We start from the raw sequence: 23,508 nt of genomic DNA on the forward strand, positions 1-23,508 counted from the left end.
GCATTGCGTAGTGGAGGTATGTATGCGCTCTACCGAGTGCCCTTCTAGTTTCATGATGCTTTCAAATAAAACCTCATGTGGAGTCTTCACAAACTACTCCAAAGTGATAAAGCTAAAAAAAATGCAGATAAGATGTGAATAAGTCAGATTAACAGAGAAAATCAGATGATTCTCAGTTGCATAAGCATTCAAACCCTTTGGCTAATGAACCCAAATTCACTTCAGGAGTAAATTATTTGTTTCAAAGGTTACAAAATAAATGTAATAGGTTTCACCTGTGTGTAATCAGTGGTTTAACTTCAAGATAAAGCTCCCCCACTTATCTGGGGAGTTTTAAGGTGCAAATCAATTGGTCAACCAACAAGGCAAACATGAAGACCGAGGAGCTTTCTGAAGAAGTCAGACATGAAGTAGTGGAGAAGCACCGTTCAGGAGAGGGTTATAAGAACATTTAAAAGTCACTCATTATCCCTTTGAGTACGGTGAAATCCATCATTAATAAGTGGAAGACGTATCATACCACCCATACTCGACCCATATCCGGTCGCCTATCTAAACTCAGTGGCTGGGCATGCAGGAAACTGGTTCGGGATGTCACACTAAATCCAACAATGACTTTGAAAGATCTGCAAGGCTCTATGTCTGAGATGGGGGTCAGTGTTCAACAATCACCAATATCCTGCTCCCTTCACAAAGCTGGCCTCGATGGACAGATGGCAAGAAAGAATCCATTCCTGAAAAAGACTCATCTAAAAGCTGGTATGGAGTTTGCAAAAAAGCATCTTAATGATACTGCAGGCATGTGGAGAAACGTTTTGTGGTCAGATGAGACAAGAATTGTAACTTTTTGGTCTAAATTCAAAGCATTACGTCTGGTGCAAGTCTAACACTGCACATCACCCAATCAACACCATCCCTACTGTCAAGCATGGTGGTGGCAGCATCTTGTTTTGGGGCCGCTTTTCATCAGCAGGGACTGCCAAGCTTATCAGGATAGAAGGTACAATGGACGGTGCAAAGTACAGGAGAATCCTCGATGAAAACCTGTTTGAATCAGCCATGAATCTGAAACTGGATAGGAGATTCACATTTCAGCAGGACAATGATCCGAAGCACAAAGCTAAAGCCACACTGGAGTGGCTGAATAAGAAGAAAATAAATGTTCTTGAGTGGCCCAGTCAAAGTCCTGACTTGAACCCAATTGGACATTTACGACGAGACTTGATGATTGCAGTCCATCGACAATACGATTCCCGTCAAACTTGGCAGAACTCGAGAAATTTTCACATGAAGAATGGGCAAAGATTTCACCGTCTCACTGTACAAAGCTGGTGGAGACCTACCCACAAAGACTCAGAGCAGTCATTGCTGCACAAGGTTCTTCCAAGTACTGACCTAAGGGGCTGAATTGAATACTTTTTAAACCAGTGATTTTTGATTTGTACATGTTTTTTTTTTATAGGTATTCTTGAAATGTAACTTCCTTCAACTACAACAGTGTTTCGTTTGATCTCTTCAGTTATGAATAAAAAGGTAAATGTGGAAAAATTGTTTCTACAGAATTAATCGAATTGTGGCTTTATTGGTACGGGGGTGAATACTTTTGCAGGTCACTGTATGAATCGGCAATTGACATGCAATAGACCATGTATACAGGGCTGCCACAAAGTGGGGGATCAATTCGATAACATTCAGTTATAATTGTCTGTATAATCACCACCGTTGTCCAAACACACTTTAAAGTGTCACCATGGCCTCTGAGACATCTTACTCAGAATGTGCCATTGCAGATGTTTATCATCCTCAACAAAGAACAAGTAAAAATAACATTCAAAATATGCTGATGTCCCACATTAGGGTGGTGATCGAAAATATGCCCTGGGAACGCATCCGTCTCCCCTCCACCCCACCATTATAACACAACGTCCATGGGAATATCTTGTCTGCTTGACGTCGCACTTTTTCGGAACGCACCCACGACGTTAAGTGGAAACTTGCTCTCGTGTGTTTTAAAGTAACAGCTATACAATTTATTTCAGAAAACATCGCACTTTTGCAATTTTTTTTTCGTTTACGCAATTCAATGTCTTAAACCATAGATAAGTCGATTCTGAGTATGTTGAGGACCGGACTTCCAGGGAGGGGAAGTATAGACTTGTACGCCAAAAACTACGGTGTGTGTGTGTGCGCACATATATATAACATATTTTGAGAGCTTGAGTCATCATTACATTAGAAAGTCTGTTTCTCACTTACCCCAAAATGAGTCTGGAAACTTGTCAGAGTTTACAGAATCTCCCTGCAATGAGGAAGATGCGAAAGTTAAATACAAAACCCTGATCAATAACTCAGCTTTACAAAAATGCCTGCAGCATCAACGCTTTTAGATACATACATTGAAATAGCAAACTCGTTCAAGCGATGGAAATAATATGCACTTTCTTACCGCAAGGCTAAGGCAGCGAAGTGCTCGGACACCAGCAGTAACCGCTGCTGTCTCCACGGAGTCCATAGATAAACAGGCAGCTTTTACAGCCTGTACCATACGATCCACCCCACCAGGTGTTAATGTCTAGAAAACATAGCAAAAGGATATTCACAGCTCATCGCTTAAAAAAATAAATAAATAATGCAAGCCATAATACAAAACCATCTACTGTAAATATATCATCTACAGATGTCTGGAATCAAGGAAGAGTTGAAAAAGAGAGGAGAGAGAAGCATACATAATGACAGTGGGAATCAAAAGGAATGTCAAAAAAGGACTGCTACAAGAAGAATAGAAAAAGCTCAGAGCCAAACATCAACTTGGACAAAAAATGACAATGAGCTGATATGCGAGATGAGAAAAGGGAAGAATAGGATTGGAGAGAAGCTGGAAGACTGTTACGCAAGAAGCAGAAAAGATGGATGAAGAATTAGAGGTGAGCTGTCAACCTTGTTTTCCATATAACAAAGGAGTCTTAACGCAACCAAGGGGGAGAGTTTAACGCAATTCTTTCTTATCTACCGTATTAAAACTGTAGCTGCCGAAAGTACCTGGTTGAGTCGAAGTGTCTCAACTTCACTGTGGTACATGTCCATCATCATAGACATACCCTGTCTGAATAAAGGGTAAAATTTGTTTTATAACAGAAAACACAGCGACAACAGGAAAAGCTGATATTTTCAGACAAAGCAAAACAGACACTTCACCTGCCGAGTGCTTTCCGCCTTGTGCATCCATGTGCAGTCCAATCAATGTCCAATGACGTTGGGGTTTCATCATCTTTCGCCTTGTCAAAATGCAAAGACAAAATAGCTGAAACTTTCATGGATTATCCAGTAATTTAACAATGGAACAAGATTAGAGTGAAAAAAAAAAATAAGAAGAAATAGAACATCACTCCGCAGAGCGCATACCTCTGGCAGGCTGACCAGTTTACATGTATCTCTCTGATAAGCCGGAACGGATCTCGATCCGAACCTCAACCAAAATCTTAGCTCGTTCTTGTCACCTTCCCAACTCATCCATAAAGTTTTGTCATAATCCGTCTGTAATGTTTTGAGATATCGTGCCATGTATCCTTTTTTTGGCCCCATCTCTCAATTATGAAGAATTACTTTGTGAAATAAAAAAAAAATTCTCGGATCCGAATCCATATCTGGATCTTCACCAAAATCGAATCAATTTGTCCTCGTCACACACCCAACCTCTCCACAACTCTTTTGACATATGCGCAAAGACGGACAAACAAACAGCCAGGGATAAAAACGTAACCTCCGTCCACCTTTGGTGGCAGAAGTAAAAAAATTACCCCCGTGTGGGGGTGACGGTCATCTCTATAATGTTTTTTTACTATCATAATCGATGAACCGTTGCCAGATATCTCCTAAAATGACAGACAAGATAGGTTTTGAAAATGGCGACTTTCACAACTTTCGTGACCTCGTGACCTTGACCCTGACCTCAAATCCGGGGAAAAATATGTCGTTGGGTATCACTCATCAACCTCTACCCACATACCAAATATCATCAAGATCGGAAGTAAAAAGTTTTCTTTGTACCGGGAGGTGTTTTTGACCATCTTCCAGGTTACGTGGCGGCCAAATGGGATGGAAATTCAAAAATCTGTCTGGTTAGATACAAGATAATAATATTTTTTTACTATCATAATCAATAAACAGTTGCCGAATTTCTTGTAGAATGGCAGACTAGATAAGTTTTGAAAATGGCGATTTTTATAACTTACGTGACCTCGTGACCTTGACCCTGACCTTGAATCCAGACAAAAGTTATATCGTTGTGCAACACTCATCGACCTCTACTCACATACTAAGTTTCATCAAGATCAGAGAGAAAAATTGTTGATGGACGGACGGACGTACGGACGGACGGACATTTGGTCCGGCTTTATTAGGTCATCTTGGTAGAGATGACATAAAAAGACACGAAATGCAACTTTAACAATACATCATACTACTCGTATAATTTGACAAGTGTCTGTTTGTTTGACTTTGAAGCACTCATAAACCTCTGGATGGGATGAATGGAAAAATAGTGGTTGTACCAGAGGTGTGCACAGTGAGCTTTTACGCAGTCAAGAAAATTGGTCTCGTAGGGGTTCAGCGTAGGGGTTCAGGGGGGGGGCGGAAAGACCCCAATTGCTGATATGTAAATACCAGCAAAAGTACCCATCCCCAGTGATGGGAAAAGTTTAAATCAATCTATCAATTTTAATTATTTCATGGACTTTTGAAAGGTTAATTGTGTTGTACTCAAATATCCATCCTTTTCAATTTGAGACCAATTGGTTTTCCTATTTGCCAAAAATTGCTATAAGGGTCACGTTGGACTCATTTGAGGCCTCATAACGGCCTCTGGGACCACCTAACCAATGCTGAGAAAGTTGTAGGAAATAAAAAGAAAACAGAAGGGTCATGTGCGTTGTTTAATCGAGGTGGTACCGAAAGAGAACAATATTATGTGCACATATTTCCCCTATACTTAGTCTTCCAAAAGCAGAACAAATAATCTAAATGGAATAAATAATACAGTACCATAAAGAGTAGAATAGGAGTTTCAGTTTCATGTGAATAAAATAATTCACTGGCTGATTGCAACAGGATTTTCCATTTTCTTGTAACAGATCAAAACAAAACAAAACAAAATGGTTTATATTTATAAAAAATATAAAATAGCAATCCATGAAGAGTAAAAATGAGAAGGGAGTGGGCAAGAGAGAGAAAGGAGTGGGCGAGAGAGAAGGGAGTGAGGCAGGGAGAGAAGGGAGTGGGCGAGAAGTTTCCTTCTGTATTCATCCTGTACACCCCATTATTTGTCTAAGTCACCCTCTATTTTGTCCTTCAACTCTGCCGTTTGTGTCCACCCCCCTCTCTCGATTGTTCCTTTTGTCCTATTGTGTCCTGATCCATTTTGTATTCTAGCTCTTCCACGAGCCTCCAGTCGGTTAAGGCCTCGACTCTGTTCATAAAAAAAAAACTGTTATAAGTTGGCAACCATTGTGCAGGCTTGATGGGCCAGCCAAATGGTCTCTTTCTGTGTTGAAGTTCCTTGGAAGGGGAGTCATCCATTATATTTTGCGAACCATGGTGTCATATCATCTGCTTCCTGCACTGGGTTTGAAAAGCTCATCATTCACTTTTGAAATGATGGGAGAAGCATGAATAATGTTGATGCCAAATTTTATTTCGCCACCAGGATATTTTGACCAACACCACCCTCTATTTCCCTCTCTCTTTTTCGACAAATTGAACCAACACCGCCCGATGCTTCACCACCATTTTGCGGTGGGCAGTATAAGTAGCTCAGAGCTTTGGGTCCGAATGAAACCAAGAGTGCAACATAATTAACCTTTTAAAAAAAGTCCATGAAAGCATTTAATTTGATAGATTAACTTAAACTTTTCCCATCACTGGGGAGGGGTACTCATCCTAGTTATTTATAATTTACATCAATGATTTGGGCAGTTCGTTGGGTTAAAAGTAGATTTTCCAAATTATATGAAACTTGGAGACAAGGGAGACATCAGAAGAAAGGGATGAGGGGAGAGTGATCAGATGCATGAAAATCGCAATAGTTTCATTGATTGGGTAAAAGATTGGCAGATACATTTTAAAAATTGGAAATGCAAAGTGCTGGGGATGGGTAAGAATAACAAAAATAGGGAATACAGAATGCAAGGGACAGTCTTGGAGCTTGTGACTCATGAGAAGGATCCTGGTCTAGTAGATATGATGTGCAAGCAAGCAGCACAGTTACAGGCAACGAGAAGTAAATGCAATCGTAATAGGATTGTATGAATAGTTTGTATTCACAGGGAATACAATATAAATTGAAAGATGTAGTGTTAACACTGTACAATAATTTATTCAGGCCATACCAATAATACTGTAGCCTATAGGCCTATACAGTTTTGGTTGCTACGTCTAAGGAAAGGCAGATGAGAGAGAGAGGGTTTCATGTGGTTACCAGAATGATGCTAATCTGCAAGCAGCTACTGAAAGAGACAGGACGTTTCATGGTAGGAAGAAAGTCATCACGACAGAACCTGATATAAATGTTTGAGCAAATGAAGGGTATCGATAAAATAAAATAAAAAAATACAACAGTTATTTTTTTGACCAAAATGTACAGTGACTGAACCAGAGGCCATTGTTGGAGAGAGAAAAAGAGGAATGTAAGAACAGAAGCAAGAAAGTGGAAGTGGTAACAGCGAGTTGTTCACACATCAAATTAACTTCTGGGGAAGGTGGTAGCAGCGTGAACAGTTAATAAGTTTTTGCACAAGTACTTAGAAGTGACGGGTATGGACCAGTATAGGGATTAGCAGGTATAGTAGGTAGCTGAAGATTAGCCAGGTGTGATTTCTTCTGTAAGTGGTGATGTTTGATTGCTTTGTGTGTGTATATCAGATCAGTGTTAATTTGTTTTTGTCTTCCGTAGTTAGGGGGAAATAATAAAAACAAAGGGGTCCAGGGATAGTGTTGTGTATCTGGGTTGTCAGGAATGTGGAATGACACAGGCATGATGGGCCAAGTGGCCCCCTTCTGTGTCTGGGAGTCCTTGGAGCTGGGTTACCCTGATTATAAGTCAATGATAACTACCCTCTCAGAAATTATTTTCTTTCGCTACATTCACCCTCTCTTCCTGCTTCAAGTAAATGCTATAAACAGTGTGGAGGTGACATGCTCATTGGCAAAGCTGAAGCATGTTCAGTGCAAAGTGTCTGATTGGCAAACTCACTGTGCGGGCAAAAGCAAGGATTTTGTCAGTGCTGTGCAGCAACTGGAAATGAGGTAGCTGTCCAACTCTCTGGCTCCGCTGGACACAATCATGCGAAACCACTGAGCGCTCCCTACAAACAATTTAAACAGTGTAAAATGTGGCATTGTACATTAAAAAAAAAAACACATTACCCTTCAACACAAGGTTATCAAAAATACATAAAGTGACACTTATCGGAGAGGCTGCATGTTCATTAGCACAGAAACTTTTTGGAAACATACATACAACTAAAACAAGTGCTAACGAGAATGAGCAATCAAAGATCGCATACCCTCATCCAGACTTGTTTTGTGTGTTCTTTGTTTAAGACTGCACATACTCTATAAACGTACTCGCATTCCAATTGTCATACTTTATAAGCATACTCACATTACAATTGTCATACTTTATAAGCATACTCACATTCCAATTGTAATACTATATAAGCAAACTCACATTCCAATTGTAATACTATATAAGAATACTCACATTCCAATTGTAATACTTTATAAAAATACTCAAATTCCAATTGTAATACTTTATGAGCATACTCACATTCCAATTGTACATACTTTATAAGAATACTCACATTCCAATTGTCATACTTTATGAGCATACTCACATTCCCATTGTACATACTTTATAAGCACTCACATTCCAATTGTACATACTTTAAAAGCATACTCACATTCCAATTGTGCATACTTTATAAGCATACTCACATTCCAATTGTAATACTATATAAGCAAACTCACATTCCAATTGTAATACTATATAAGAATACTCACATTCCAATTGTAATACTTTATAAAAATACCCAAATTCCAATTGTAATACTTTATGAGCATACTCACATTCCAATTGTACATACTTTATAAGAATACTCACATTCCAATTGTCATACTTTATGAGCATACTCACATTCCCATTGTACATACTTTATAAGCACTCACATTCCAATTGTACATACTTTATAAAAATACTCACATTCCAATTGTAATACTTTATAAGCAGACTCACATTCCAATTGTACATACTTTATAAGAATACTCACATTCCAATTGTAATACTTTGTAAGCATACTCACATTCCAAATGTAATACTTTATAAGCAAACACACATTCCAATTATAATACTTTATAAGAATACTCACATTCCAATTGTAATACTTTATAAGCATACTCACATTCCAATTGTAATACTTTATAAGCATTCTCACATTCCAATTGTAATACTTTATAAGCATTCTCACATTCCAATTGTAATACTTTATAAACACTCACATTCCAATTGTAATCAATATATATAAAGTTGAAAGTGTGTGTGTTTCTCTGTGACCTATGCATGCGAAAAGTACTGGAATGATCCTCACCAAACTTCACATGCTGACAGAACATGTACCCGGGAGTGTCCCGATGTAAAAGAATTGTACTTCCGACTTCCGGTTTCCGAAATATGATGTCATCACCTGATTTCGTAATGTTAATTTTTCAAGTTCAGCCGATTGACATGAGGCCAACGCCATATACAATATATCTAACATGTGATTTTAAGTTTTTGTTTGTTTGTCTGCAGACGCTAATCTCCTGAAAGGGGAAAGATAGGAGCAAACCACTGAAACAAAAAATGTCGGGATGGGCCCCGGGAAGGTTATAGGCTTTGTCGCAAGGCCCCTCGGCCGGGGGGGGGGGAAGGGGGTGTGTTTCCCCCTCACCAACCCCCTTAGCCTATGACTGTCATGGCCCAATAGGGAACTGATACTGTGCTCGCGTCAGACATATGTATGGAAGATTAAATTCATTCAAAAAGAACCCGGGCAGTGCCGGGTGCATTCACCGAGTACTTTATAAGCATACTCAAATTCCAATTGTAATACTTCATCAGCAAACTCACATTCCAATTGTAATACTTTATAAGAATACTCACATTCCAATTGTAATACTTTATAAGCATACTCACATTCCAATTGTAATACTTTATAAGAATTCTCACATTCCAATTGTAATACTTTATAAACACTCACATTCCAATTGTACATACTTTATAAAAGTACTCACATTCCAATTGTAATACTTTATAAACACTCACATTCCAATTGTACATACTTTATAAAAGTACTCACATTCCAATTGTACATACTTTATAGAAGTACTCACCTTCCAATTGTACATACTTTATAAAAGTACTCACATTCCAATTGTAATACTTTATAAGCATACTCACATTCCAATTGTAATACTTTATAAGCATACTCACATTCCAATTGTAATACTTTATAAGCATACTCACATTCCAATTGTAATACTTTATAAGCAAACTCACATTCCAATTGTAATACTTTATAAGAATACTCACATTCCAATTGTAATACTTTATAAGAATACTCACATTCCAATTGTAATACTTTATAAACATACTCGCATTCCAATTGTAATACTTTCTAAACATACTCACATTCCAATTGCAATACTTTATAAGCATACTCATATTCCAATTGCAATACTTTCTAAACATACTCACATTCCAATTGTAATACTTTATAAGCATGCTCACATTCCGATTGTAATACTTTATAAACACTCACATTCCAATTGTAATATATCTATATATATTACTAAAACTCTCATCTTGTATGTATGTATGTATGTATGTATGTATGTATGTATGTATGTATGTATGTATGTATGTTTGTAAGTTCCCGAAATACAGGCAAAACGGTACACAATAGGGCAAATATTTTTGGGCCACCTTACTCAACATTCTCCTGCGGTGTGCAGTATCAAGTTTCGTCAAAATCGGGTAACGAAAAAAATTATTTAAAAAAATCAATTCCCGATTCAGTCAAGTATTCTTCGGGAGTATTTCATCAATGCAATCAACCTCAATGGTATATTTCGCTGGAGTTATCTTCTTTTTTTGAAATGATTTTTTTAATCAACCGCTGTCACAACGGAAACCCAACGGGTTCATGGGTTGTCTAGTATATTACTAAAACTCTCATCTTGTATGTATGTATGTTTGTATATATGTATGTTTGTATGTATGTTCCCGAAATACAGCCAAAATGGTACACGATAGCACAAAAATTTCAGCCCACCTTACTCGCCATTCTCCTGTGGTGTGCAACATCAAGTTTCGTTCAAATCGGGCAGAGAAAAAATTATTAAAAAATCATTTCCCGATTCAGTCAAGTACTCTTCGGGAGAATTTGAACAATGCAAACAACCTCAGCAGTATAGTTCGCTGGAGCTATCTTTTTATTTTTTTTGAAATGTTTTTATCAACCGCTGTCACAACGGGAACCCAACGGGTTCACGGGTCGTCTAGTACTTTATAAAAGTACTCACATTCTAATTGTAATACTTTATAAACAAACTCACATTCTAATTGTAATACTTTATAAACATACTCACATTCTAATTGTAATCTATCTGTCTATCCATACATTACTAAAACTCATGTTGTATGTTCCTGAAATATAGCCAAAACGGTACACGATAGCGCAATAATTTTACGACCACCTTACTCACCATTCGCCTGCAGTGTGCAGTATCAAGTTTCGTTCAAATTGGGCAACGAAAAAGATTATTAAAAAATCAATTCCCAATTCAGTCAAGTAATCTTTGGGAGAACTTGATCAATGCAAACAACCTCGGCGGTATAGTTCGCTGGAGCTATCTTTTATTTTTCTTGAAATGATTTATTTTAAAATCTCAAACATTTAGTATGGACAAAGAACGATTTATTTTTCAGCATAAAATAAACATCCACATTTTGCTCTAATACTTCCGTGTTCATTGATAAATAAAATTGCGTTTAGACACGTGCTTCGGTGAACGATGACTCCTGAGGTAAATGCTCAAATTTTCTTCAAGTTAAAGTTTGACCACTAAATAATATTAAAAGTCTTTTTTTTTTTTTTCATCAACCGCTGTCACAGCGGGAACCTAACTGGTTCAGGGGTCATCTGCTATATTACTAAAACTCTCATCTTGTATGTATGTATGTTCCCAAAATACAGCCAAAACGGTACACGATAGCGCAAAAATTTTAGGGCCACCTTAACTCAGCATTCTCCTGCGGTGTGCAGTATAAAGTTTTGTTCAAATCGGGCAACAAAAAAAAATATTAAAAAAATCAATTCCTGATTCAGTCAAGTACTCTTCGGGAGTATTTGATCAATGCAAACATACTCAGCGGTATAGTTTGCTGGAGCTATCTTTTTTTTTTTTTCTTGAAATGATTTTTTTTTCATCAACCGCTGTCACAACGGGTTCACGGGTCATGTAGTACTTTATAAACGTACTCACATTCTAATTGTACATGCTTTATAAAAACATAATCACATTCCAATTGTAATGCTTTAAAGAGCAGGTTGCGGGTCATCAAACATGTTCTGAAAATTTATCAATATGATTATATGTGCATTTATTGATGCAAACAATCGTGGTTGCTGAACTATTGGGAAAATTAATGAAATTTAACTCCAAAGTTATTTCTCGAGGCTGTTGAAAAAAAACAGCTGCGTGCCATATATGGATGGTGACGTCACGTTCTCCAAAACAAAGCGGCCGCTCACTCGCTCATTGAAGAAGTGTCCAGTTCAGTGGGCCGTTCTTTCACTTTTTTTGAGCTTGCAACTGTCTATATTATCCTTTTTTAATTTGAATTATTGTAGAACAAAGTTATTTGGATATTTGTACATCATGCCTCGTACGTGTGTAGTCATGTTTTGTGAAAATGGCTGGAAAACGGGTAATCGCTCCCACCGATTCTCGAAGGAATCAAACATTCGCCGGCAGTGGATAAGATTTGTACAAACAAAATGGGTGAATTTTCCCCCAAAGAAAATGGGAAAGAGGACCCTTTGGATCGACTTGTCATTTATGGTGGCCATTTCACAGCCGAGGATTACGAAGGCATAAACACATCTGATCACCACTCTGTGAATATGAGTTGTTGGTTGACAAGTTCTCCAGATACTGCTCTGTCACAGAATCAACTGTTGAGTTTAAGTGAGAAAAACCTTGAAATGTATTCTTAAAGAGTACATGGAAAAACATAAATAAACTTTCTGAAAAACACAAGCATGAAAAGATTTCTCAATAAATCAACTTATTGTTGATTAAATTATATTTTAACAGCATCAGCAAATTGGCCTATTTCATTTCAATTGTAAAAAATTGATCAATTATCCACTTTTTTTTCTAAATTTGGTAGAATATTTCCCAATGAGGGTGAACATGGTATTTATATGCCACAACAGTCTCTTGAAAGTTGGGGTTTGTTCTAACTGTTCACTTTCGCTGGGGTCAAGCTCAGCTGTCAGAAAGACTTCAACGCCAAGGCGACGGTGTATAATATATTTGGGTCCATTATTGATTCATTCTATTTCTGACACTTGAGTGACTAGAGGGTTAAAAATTATTATATCAAGTCACATATGAATCAAACTTTACATTATTTTATGCATCGAACAAGAAAATGAAAATCTACAAACCAATCTGTCTGGTGGAGTCTGTCAGCGTGAACTGCCAGACAGTCAGTCCTGCCACTTGGACATGAAATAGGCCATTTTCTGGCACTTGCAAGTGTCTCAAATATATATGGCTCAGGGTCAGAAACTCCATAGTATAAATTCATCATCCTCCGACTCGTCCTCAGCAATATCGGAATGAAAACACTCAATTTCATCGCCGCTGAAATCACTCTCCGATTCGCATCTCGCCATTGTTCACACGCTGTTTCCGAATGTTCACCAAGTTTTCGGAGAACGTGACGTCATAGCATCTTCGGTAAATTCCGGTCTGTTTTTCGATCACTGACAAAAGTTTTGACTAAAAAGTTAATTTTAGCATATTTTGAGCTTCAAATGTAAGAAAATAATTGCCCAACGATTATTAATATGATTACAACCTTCGAATCATGCAAAGTCATCAGCGACCCAAAACCTGCTCTTTAATAACACTCACATTCCAATTGTAATACTTCATAAACGTACTCACATTCTAATAATACATACTTTATAAAACGTACTCACATTATACACATACTTACATTCTAATTGTAATCTTATATATATTTTGGCCTGTCTGTTTGTCTGTCCTTTATGCAAGCGTAAACCATTTGACCTCGAGATACCCAGAAAGGAGTGCCTAGCGCATGGGATCTGCAACAACATTGCATTTGACTGTACCTGCAGTTAGATTTGGCAAAATTCCAGATTTTGGTGCATTTTTCCCAAGAATCGGTCACGGTATTTTTTGCCACATCAGTTCCCGTCATGTGTGTAATGGTTGTTATCGGAAGTTAATGTGGCAATGTTTTTTTTGTAGTTTTCGAAAATCCCAACAACTTTACCATGCCACCAAAGAAACGGGCAAGTTTGGGTAGATCTGCATCAGCAGCCAGAAAAAAAAAAAGCCTGGATGAAAGAAAGCTCACAAGAAAGACAATCACGCCTTGAAGCTGACCGTGAACGACATGCAACAGCCAGAGTAACAGAAACATTGCAAGAAAGACAATTTCCTCAGAAAAAGCCTTTTGTCTTAAACTTAATTTTATTTAAACTGGGGAAATAATGTGAAATTTATCTTGGGGAACGCCAGGTACCTCAGCTCGTAGTACCGCTATTACAATCTAATTGTAATACTTTAGAAATGTACTCACATTCTAATTGTAATCCTTTTTAAACACTCACATTCAAATTGTACATACTTTATAAACATACTCACATTCTGATTGTAATCTCTACTATAAGAAAGCAGTTTGTCTGTCTGTCTGTCTGTCTGTGTTGCACCATTTTTCTCAGAGATGGCTGAACGGATCTTCATCAAACTTTCAGAGGTTCATCAGTGAGTGCGTGGGAGTGTTTTCGGTAAAAACGTTTTTGAAAAAATAAATTGTATTTTTATAAATCGCTCTATAATACTGAAGCCTTTGCAGCTATGTAAAAGTGATATTAAATGATCCAAGACCCCATTCCTTAGTGGGTTGCAGGGAAGCGTTTTAGGCTCCAACAAAAAATTGACCAGGCAACACAGAGTTCCCCTGCGAGTACTCTATAAAACGTACTCACATTTTAATTGTACATACTTTATAGACGTACTTCGTTTAAAAGAGAGAAAATGTACTATTGCCTGCCACTAGGTGGCATTTGTGGCCTATGTTAGCACATTCTGTGTGGACAATCAGACAGACGGACAGACCCAAATTCAATTCCCTCTCCTTTGGTGAGAGTAACTAGAGAGTTCACAAAAAACCTTACCTCTCGCAGTCATGAGAGAAAGGACATGGGAAGGGTCTTTCCACTTTTGCTTTGCATTTACAAGCACAATCTATATATTAGCATTATTCGTTGACTAGCAGGAACTTTGAATAGTCGGTTCAATGTAAACCATACAATGCTGATGGGTCAAACGGAACAGCCCAAAGCTGATCCTTCTGCCAAGTATTCTCGGAGAAACCGACGATTTTGGAACGATCTTTGAGAAAAAGATGCATAAAAGAAACATTTTGGATGAAGTTAGCTCTGCATTGCATCGCCGGGTGCCGCCATGTTTGTCCGAATGTCACAGTGTGGTCCTTTGGATGGCCGTTAAGCAAGTTCCCCTTCTGGTAGCCCTCAGAGCACGGGACAAATTTGATTGGGGGAAAAGGTATAAAAAAAAGAACTGGATTCTGGGGAGGATGTCGGAGAGATCAAGCTGCGGTGCATCGTTTGGGAATGTCGAGATCTCTGACCTTGATTTCACAGATGATGCAGTCATCTTTGTGGGGAATCCAGATATCCTTTTGGGGGCCCTTGAGGCACTGAATGAGGAGTCAGAGCCACTGGGATTATGGGTTTCCTGGGTCAAAACTAAGATCCAGGTTTTCAATGACATCTTGGATGCTGCTGTCCTGTCTATGCCTGTTTGTGGTGAGAACGTTGAGATCACGAAGAGAGTAACTTACCTTGGCAGTGATATTCATATCTCCGCTGGCTGTGAGCAAGAGATCAATGGACGTCTGGGTCAGGACTGTAGCGTTATGGGGTGTGGCATTGTCTGTACCTGTGCAGGAGAACGAAAGTCTGAATCTTCAGGTCCTTGGTGCTTGCAGTCTTGCTCTCTGGATGTTAGATTTGGACTGAGAACCAGGGATCTGAGACAGAGACCTAACTCCTTCGGTACCAGGTCTCTTCAGGGAATCCTTGGATATCACTGGTCAGACTTTGTGCCCAATGAGCGGTTGCTGAGTGAGACCCAAATGAGATTTGTTACCTGTATAGTCCATGAGCATCAGCTAATGTGGCTCGTTTTCCTGACGCTGATCCTGCTCACCAGATTCTCTCAGCGAGGAAGCTTTGTGAGTGGAGGAGATCAATGGGCCGACCTCGTGCCTCATCGTTGCAGCAGGTTGATCGGCATCTCAAGGAGATGGGGATTGGCCAGGCATCTGCCTGGGGGATGGCCAGACGGAGGCCCCTGGAATGCCGGTGGAAATTCGACGTAGTGATGCACTGCTCCGGCACATGCTCATACACCTGACCTGACCGGATGCAGCGGCTTTAACACCACCTTATTTAACATGTTGCATTAGTAATTAGTTATTCGTGCCTGTTGTTTGTGTCCTTTATGACGCTCTTAAAAATAGTTTCTTGTTTGGAATGATTTTCAATTCTGTTTGACTGCCAGACAGACGAAAATAATTTCCTTACTCCTTTCTGCACGTGCGATCGGGATGACATTCCGTACAATTTGCCATATTCAGAGCCAAAGAGTTGCTAAACTGCAGGTTCGTGTTCGGATTCATGTTCCAATTCATGGTCTCCAGTGTTCACAATATAACATTCAATTAAATCAAGTAGTTCCTCGATCTTCGACTGACATCTGTCAGACAGACAGACAGACAGACAGACAGACTGAACCAATTGCTTCACCCTGCCTTGCCCTATACATGCGGGGTAATGATCTAAAGTTAAGACATGATTATATGGAGCATGTCATGCAGTAGGCCAGTGTACAGCAAGATGATATTGAAGCAGGAGCATCATTCAATGAGAAGGGCTGTGCATACAGAGTTGAGGCTTGTGGAGGAGCTTGGAGTTGTTACGCAGATAAACCTGGATCTGCTCATTTAATTTTATGTAAAAATGACAATGGCAATCACGTTAAGTTACATACTTAACAGAAATGCAGTCACATATGGACATGAAAGAATTGCTATTAACTAATCACAGACTGCCTACAAAATTTACTGGAGAGAATCTTCAGTCTTGAAAACACATCATGGTATACACCATACAGGGAGGGTGAGACAGAAGAATGTTACAAATGCAGACCTCTGTAAAACTTGCTGCAGGCCATGAGGTTGGAGGAAGTAATGCTGAAGCTGCTGGACTGAAGGGAGCTCCAGAGAGAGGAGACAAAGAAGTTGAATAAGTAGTAGTTCCACAGGTGAATCAGCTGAAAAGAAAGGAAAAAAAATGCAATTAAAAAAAAATCACATACCTAATTACGATAATTATTATGATCTAAAAAAAAATTCCTCTCAAAAAAATCCCTTCCACTATTCCGTGCAGATAGATTTTGGCTAAATATTTTAATATATACGCAATAAGCATATATAGCTTTATTTTTTTTATACTTCACATGGTATTCAGAGTGCAACACCAGTGAGGCATCCCATTTACCAATGAGCCATTTTGTCTGCATTAGATTCATGCCCGAAATATAAACCGTCGGACGAGTGCTTCACACGCAGAGAGTTGCATCAATGAGTGGGCCGCCTCTACGATGGACGTTAAGCTAAGAAGCTATCAGTTCGCATTAGCTGATGGACACGAAAGATTCCAGTGTCTATCGACGAAGAGTCGGCAAGGTGTTGTGCATCCTGGCCAAATTCCAGAGATTCATGGCCAAATCTGCCGGGGGTGGGGCTGGGACACTGCATCAGCCGCACAGCTGCATTTCCTAGGAACGAGGCAAACCTGCATTAACCTGTGAGAGAAGCATCAACCACACAAGAAGGATGTTTTTTTTTGTTGTTGTTTTTTTTCCAACAGACATTGCATTTAATAGAGTTCCAACTGTGGATTCAAAGACTAACACAACACAAGATGAATAGTAATATGATTTCATTGGAAATCGAATTACTCTTAAGCTTTACAAGTGTTGAGTTTGCTTGTTGTTTCCATTTAGAGCTTCTGGTGAGGCATTTATCATGTATATTATGAGTAACCAGCAGAGCCTACCCGTTGCTTCACTGACGGGTCAATTAGTCATCCTGTTTGCCAAAAATGGCTATATTGGTCACTTTGGCATCAATTTGCCATCTCAAAACAGCCTTTGGGTCCATGGCCACATAGCCAATGTTACTTCCCTCACAAAGTTGTATCTATACCCTGAGTTAGAAGTTTGTAGCTTTAAAGATGTGGCCGGGCATAATGAACAGCACCTTGTATTTGTTACCAAACCAACCGACAACTAAGAAATAAACCAATGTCACCCGCAGGGTGACCCGTATCTTGCCAAAAGGTGACCACGGGCGACTTCTTTAAGGTCACACCGAGGTGAACAGAGCTGCTATCCACCAGGAGCGACTCCTTGAGGAATATCTGCCTACGAGAGATTCCGATGAGAATCGTTCTTCAGAGTAACCATGAAAAAATATGCGTTTGCCTCATAACGTTACCAAATGACGTCATAATGTCTCAAGCTTGACATATCTAGAAAGCACTCATCGAGGTGTTCAATTTGAGGTATGACACGATATGGTTCCTAAAACTTGAAAATTTGACCTTGGGGTCAAATATGTTTGACCTCAGGTGCTAACCATGAAGGTGAAGGCCAATTGCCACCAAAAACTAATGAGCTGAGCGCCAGACCATATACTACATTCCCATAAAGTTTGGAGATGATTAGATTAAAATTACTCAAAAAAAAGTTTTTTTTTTTGTTTTTTTTTTGTATACCTTGGTCGAGGCTCGTATGAGAGCTAACACACAACTCACAGCAAGGAGGCATGAGACAAGAGGGGCGGGAGTGGAAGGGACAAAACAGTGGGGAACAGACACATGAGGTGAACTGTGGAAGGGAGAGGGATGGGGATGGGATGGGGAACATGGCGAAGAGAAGATGGACATTTCAGGGACTTTCAGAAAGGAAAGTAGGAGAAATGAAGGAAGTGGGCTTGGGTGGATTATCGGGGGTAGAAAAGTTCGAGGATTTGGATGGGGGAAGATAAGAGGTGGTGGTGAACAGCTGTTTTGAAAGCCTGGAGGGAAGAATAGGAAAGAATAGAGTGAGGAAGTTTATTCCAAAGGCGGGAAAAAAGAGGAATGAAAGAGTGAAGATGAGCAGTGATTCGTGATTTTGGTAGTTTTACCAGAAGGGGGTTGTTGGCGGACCTTGAGCGCCCTGTGGAAATGTGGTGGGGACAAATCGCAGAGAGAGCAGGGGGGCAAGGCTGGAGAGGAGTCGGTAGAAGACAGAAAGACCACCGACCAACCTGCGGTGATTGAGTGAGAGGCCCAAAGACTCAGCTTCATTGCGGGAGATGCCGATGATCTTAAATGCCCTGGTTTCAACAGCGTGAAGCCGAGAAAGGTGGGAGGCAGGAGCACCAGCCCAGAGGGGAGAGCAGTACTCCATCAGGCTACGGACAAAAGCTTTGTAAGTGGTCAGGAGCTCAAGAGGGCCGAGGAAGGACTTAGCACGACGGAGGATTCCGAGTCGGCGACTGGCTTTTGAGGCGAGGTTGGAAATGTGACTTTCCCAGGAAAGGTCATGGCAGATAGTGAGACCTAGAAGCTTGAAAGAAAAGACTTCTTCCAGAGGATTGTTGAGAAAGTGGATGGGGGGGTTTTGTAAACGGTCCTTTCGAAGAGACATAGTGAGAGTGTGAGATTTGTCTGGATTGAAAGACATGTTCCACGTGTTGGACCAGTTTGTGATTTTATCCAGATCTGCAGTGAGCGAAGAAGCTGCTGCTTGCCGGTCTGAGGGATGACAGATGGTACGGCAGAGGGTGGAGTCGTCGGCAAAGAGAAATAGAGGATTTTCCAGAGAGTCCGAGAGATCATTGATGAAAACCAGAAAAAGAACAGGGCCCAGAACGCTACCTTGAGGAACTCCAGCCTGCACAGGAAGAAGGGATGAAAGAACTCCATTTAGGGCCACACGTTGACTGCGACAGGAGAGGAAGTCTGCGAGCCATGAGTGGAGATGGCCTTGAATACCATGGGAAGAGAGTTTGGTGAGTAGGGCAGGGTGCCAGACTGTGTCAAAAGCACGTGATATGTCCAGGGATACGGCTCGGATTTCCTGTCTGGCATTGAGGACCTCCATCCATTGATGGGAGAGCAGAAGCAGCATATCCAGGGTAGAGTGACCTGGTCTGAAACCAAATTGATGATTGGAAATCAAGCCATTGGAGAAGAGGAAGGATTTCATATCTGAGGCGATGATGGATTCCATCACCTTGCTGATGATTGGGAGAAGGCTGATTGGTCTGTAGTTATAGGGATCTGTTTTTGCACCTTTTTATGCAGGGCAGTGATGTTAGCAGATTTCCAAGCAGATGGCAGATGACCTTGGGCAAATGAGAGGGTGAATAGAACAGAGAGAGGGTGAGCAAGAGCAGAAGAGCAGGCTTTGAGGACACGTGGGCTGATGCCGTCTGGACCGGTTGCAGAATCTGACTCGAGGTTTGAAAGCAAGCTCTCCACCTTGTCAGGAGAAAAGGATACAGAGTCCAGGGACAGTTGGGTGCGACTGGGTAAAGTGGGTAGAGATAGTGATGGGTTTAGGACACAAGATTTAGCTGCAAACACCGAGTTTAGACATTCAGCTTTATCACGTGTGGAATCAGCAGTGCGGCCATTTGAGGTAAGGGAGGGGATGGAGGGGGAACATACACCAGAAACAGATTTGATTAAACGCCACCAGGATTTTGAGGAGGGAGAGAGGTTTGAGAGTTCAGACTTGAGATGAGAAAGATGTTGTTTTCTGGCTCTCCTGAGGGTAGATACACACTTGTTCCGAGCTTTGTGGAAAGAACTGAGATTGCCCTCAGTTGGGTTTGCTTTCCATGAGGCAAAGGCAAGTTGTTTCAGGACAACTGCCTCGCCACAAGCTTCAGTAAACCAAGGGCGGGAGGAAGGGTAAGACAACTGAACACGAGAGGGGATAAATCTGTGCATGAGGGAGAGCAAGTTTCTTTGAAAGAATTCCCAGGATGAGTTGATGTTTGAGAAAGTAGTGATAGGAGACCAGTCTGTAAGTTTGATGGCTGCTCGGAGACCCTGCCAGTCGGCTTGAGTGAAATGCCAGACTCGACGGCTGTGAGGTGGTTCTCTGATAACAGCCAGAGAGATGTCCACTTTAACAAGTACGTGGTCAGAAGAACCAATTGGAGCGAAGGAAAAGCAGCAGATATTGTCAGGGAAATTTGTCAAAATCAGATCCAGAAGAGATGGAGTACCATTGGTTGAGATCCGGGTCGGGAAGTTGACCGATTGAGTCAGTCCCAATGAGTCGCAGAAAGCTTTTGCTGAGGTGCCATGGCAGGTGAGAGAGGTACCCACACCTAGCCAACTGGCGTGATGACAATTGAAGTCACCACATAAGAGGAAGAGAGAGTTTGGATGAGAAGATAGAAGATGGTCCATGTTTTCGGATAGTGAGATGTAGATGGAGTCATCACTGTTCGGTGGACGGTACAGTACACATATAAACATGAGGTGGGAGTGGAGGGGAAGCCGAAGCCAGAGGTATTCCTGGGGGTGTGGGGGAGTGAGAGCAGTGCATGGAGAGTGAGGAATAGAGTCTTTGATGAAAAGAGCAACACCTCCACCAGGACGAGGCTCAGGTCTGTCATACCGTAAGAGGGAGTAGCCAGGGAGAGATACTTGGGAGTCAGACACGTCTTGGGAGAGGAAAGTTTCTGTTAGGCAGATAATGTCTGGTTTGTCAGTTTCGTCGACCTCCATGATTTACCGCAAAGTGACCTTGACCTTTATGTGTGCTGAAGGGTATTGTAATAATACTACGATATGTGTACCCACAAGAGTTTCCGATGAGAATTGTGCTCTACAGAGTGATATAAAGGTGAAAAATCCAATGATTACAGACAAACAAACAAATGAAGGTCAAGGCCGATCGCCACCAAAAATTAATCAGCTGAGCGCCAGACCATATACTACATTCCCATAAAGTTTGGAGATGATTCGATTAAAATTACTCAAAAAAATAAGGGTTTCGTCGACCTCCATGATTTACCACAAAGTGACCTTGACCTTGACCTTTATGTGTGCTGAAGGGTATTGTAATAATACTACGATATGTGTACCCACAAGAGTTTCCGATGAGAATTGTGCTTAACAGAGTGATATAAAGGTGAAAAATCCAATGGTTACAGACAAACAAACAAATGAAGGTCAAGGCCGATCGCCATCAAAAATTAATCAGCTGAGCGCCAGACCATGAACTATATTCCCATGAAGTTTGAAGACGATCTGATCAAAATTACTCAAAAAAATAAGGGTTTCGTCGACTCCCCTGATTTGCGACAAAGTGACCTTGACCTTTGACCTTGACCTTCAAATTTTTATGCGCTGAAAGGGACCTCTATAGGCCTCTGATATGCGAAGTTACAAAAATTTCCAATGATAACTGTGCTCTGCAGAGTGATCGATACGTGATTACAGACAAAAATAAAAATAAAAAAATAAAAAATATATACAAGCTGACGAACAATATCTGCAAAAACTTCGTTTTGGCAAGATAATGAAAAGACTTGAGGGAGATGGGGAAATGTGTTACATTTGTACAGGGGAGGGTGGAGGGGGGTTAGACATTTCCATAGAACAAATAGAAATGTATGGAATACCATGGTCTGTGTACGAGTAATTAGTCAATATAGATGCAATAAGTAGGGACCTGTCAGCTTAAGGATTCTTTTGTTTGAAAGCACACCACACAGGGGGTTAATTAGGGGTTATGGTAAAGGAATTGTATGCATAACCCCTTCGTAAACAGTGACCGGGGGCATCAGGAGACAGTGCAAGAGAGAAGGTCTGAGCTATAGATGTCTCCAGGGACGGAGCTTGGGGGCTCTGCCAGGCAAGAGAGGGAGAAGAGAAGGAGAAGAGAGAGCTGCTAACAAGAGAGCCTGTAAGAGGGACTGAACAGGATCTGAGAGGAGCTGATGAGGGCAGGCAGGGATCATGCAAATTCTGAGGAAGATAGCGGAGGAGCCTGGATCGCACGGGTGTGGGTGTGCAAGAGGATCATGAGAATTCCGAGGAGAACGGAGCCAGAGAAGAATCATGCGAGTTAGCGACTCCGAGGAGAGCCTGAAAAGAAGGACCGCAGAGATCTGAGGAGAGAAGATTCAACGCTCTGAGGACTCTGAGGATATCTTGCTAAGAGGGAGGAGAACTCCGAGGAGATTGTCCTGTTTGCCTGCCTTTGTGCTGAGCCTGCTTGTCATCCTGCCCCATCCAGTCATCCTGTACCAAATGGTTTAAACTCCCGTGGAGACGTTCCAAACAATTGCAGACTATGCATGCACCGTTGTTAGGAGAGACATGAGCACCTTCGTTTTGGTAAAACAAATGGGTTATTTTCCCCGAACCAGGGAATGGTGAAATTGCGATGGAGGAGACAATGGCGAGTTGGGAGGGAAGGGAAGGAATGCAGTTAATAAAGAATTAAATTGTATACAGTGAGGATAAAAGAAATATAAAGAAACTAAGGCACCTCACTCCCTTGGATACTGCTATCTTGCCTGTACCTGTTTGTGGTGAGGACGTTGAAGTCACGGAGAGATTCACTTCCCTTGACAGTGATATTAATGTCTCTGTTTGCTGTTAGCCAGTGGTCAATAGACGTCTGGGTTGGGCCTGGGGAGTCATGCATTCACTGGATCATGGGGTGTGGCACTGCCAGTACCTGTGCGGGAGGACGAAAGTCCAAGACTTCAGGTTCTTGGTGCTTCCAGTCTTGCTCTATGGATGTGAGACTTTGACTATGACCAGGGATCTGAGACGGAGACTTAATTCCTTTGGTACCAGGCCTCTTCGGGGAATCCTTGCCGATCGCTGGTCGGACATTGTGTCCAATGAGCGGTTGCTGAGAGACACTCAAATGAGATTTGTTACCTGCATAGTCCGTGAGCATCAGCTGCGGCTGTACGGACATGTGGCTCATTTTGTTGATGCTGATCCTGCTCACCAGATTCTCACAGCGAGGGAG

The 23,508-nt window shown here is 40.8% G+C and overlaps 1 protein-coding gene across 4 annotated transcripts in view; it reads right to left on the reverse strand.

Moving 5' to 3' along the window:
- LOC147013533 (phosphatidylinositol 4-phosphate 3-kinase C2 domain-containing subunit beta-like) overlaps positions 1-23,508 on the reverse strand; it is an 89,786-nt gene that overhangs the window by 58,045 nt on the left and 8,233 nt on the right. For all 4 annotated transcript variants that reach the window (XM_085855398.1, XM_085855400.1, XM_085855399.1 and 1 more), the window contains exons 5-10: positions 16,593-16,716; positions 7,247-7,358; positions 3,196-3,275; positions 3,040-3,103; positions 2,447-2,572; positions 2,257-2,299 (exon numbers count right to left, since the gene is read on the reverse strand). In XM_085855398.1, coding sequence (XP_085711524.1) covers positions 2,257-2,299; positions 2,447-2,572; positions 3,040-3,103; positions 3,196-3,275; positions 7,247-7,358; positions 16,593-16,716 — 549 coding nt within the window. The remainder of the gene's footprint in view (positions 1-2,256; positions 2,300-2,446; positions 2,573-3,039; positions 3,104-3,195; positions 3,276-7,246; positions 7,359-16,592; positions 16,717-23,508) is intronic.

This window comes from Eptatretus burgeri, chromosome 14, assembly GCF_056783735.1.
Source record: "Eptatretus burgeri isolate ZD-2024b chromosome 14, Ebu_testis_v1, whole genome shotgun sequence".
Taxonomy (NCBI): Eukaryota; Metazoa; Chordata; class Myxini; order Myxiniformes; family Myxinidae; genus Eptatretus; species Eptatretus burgeri.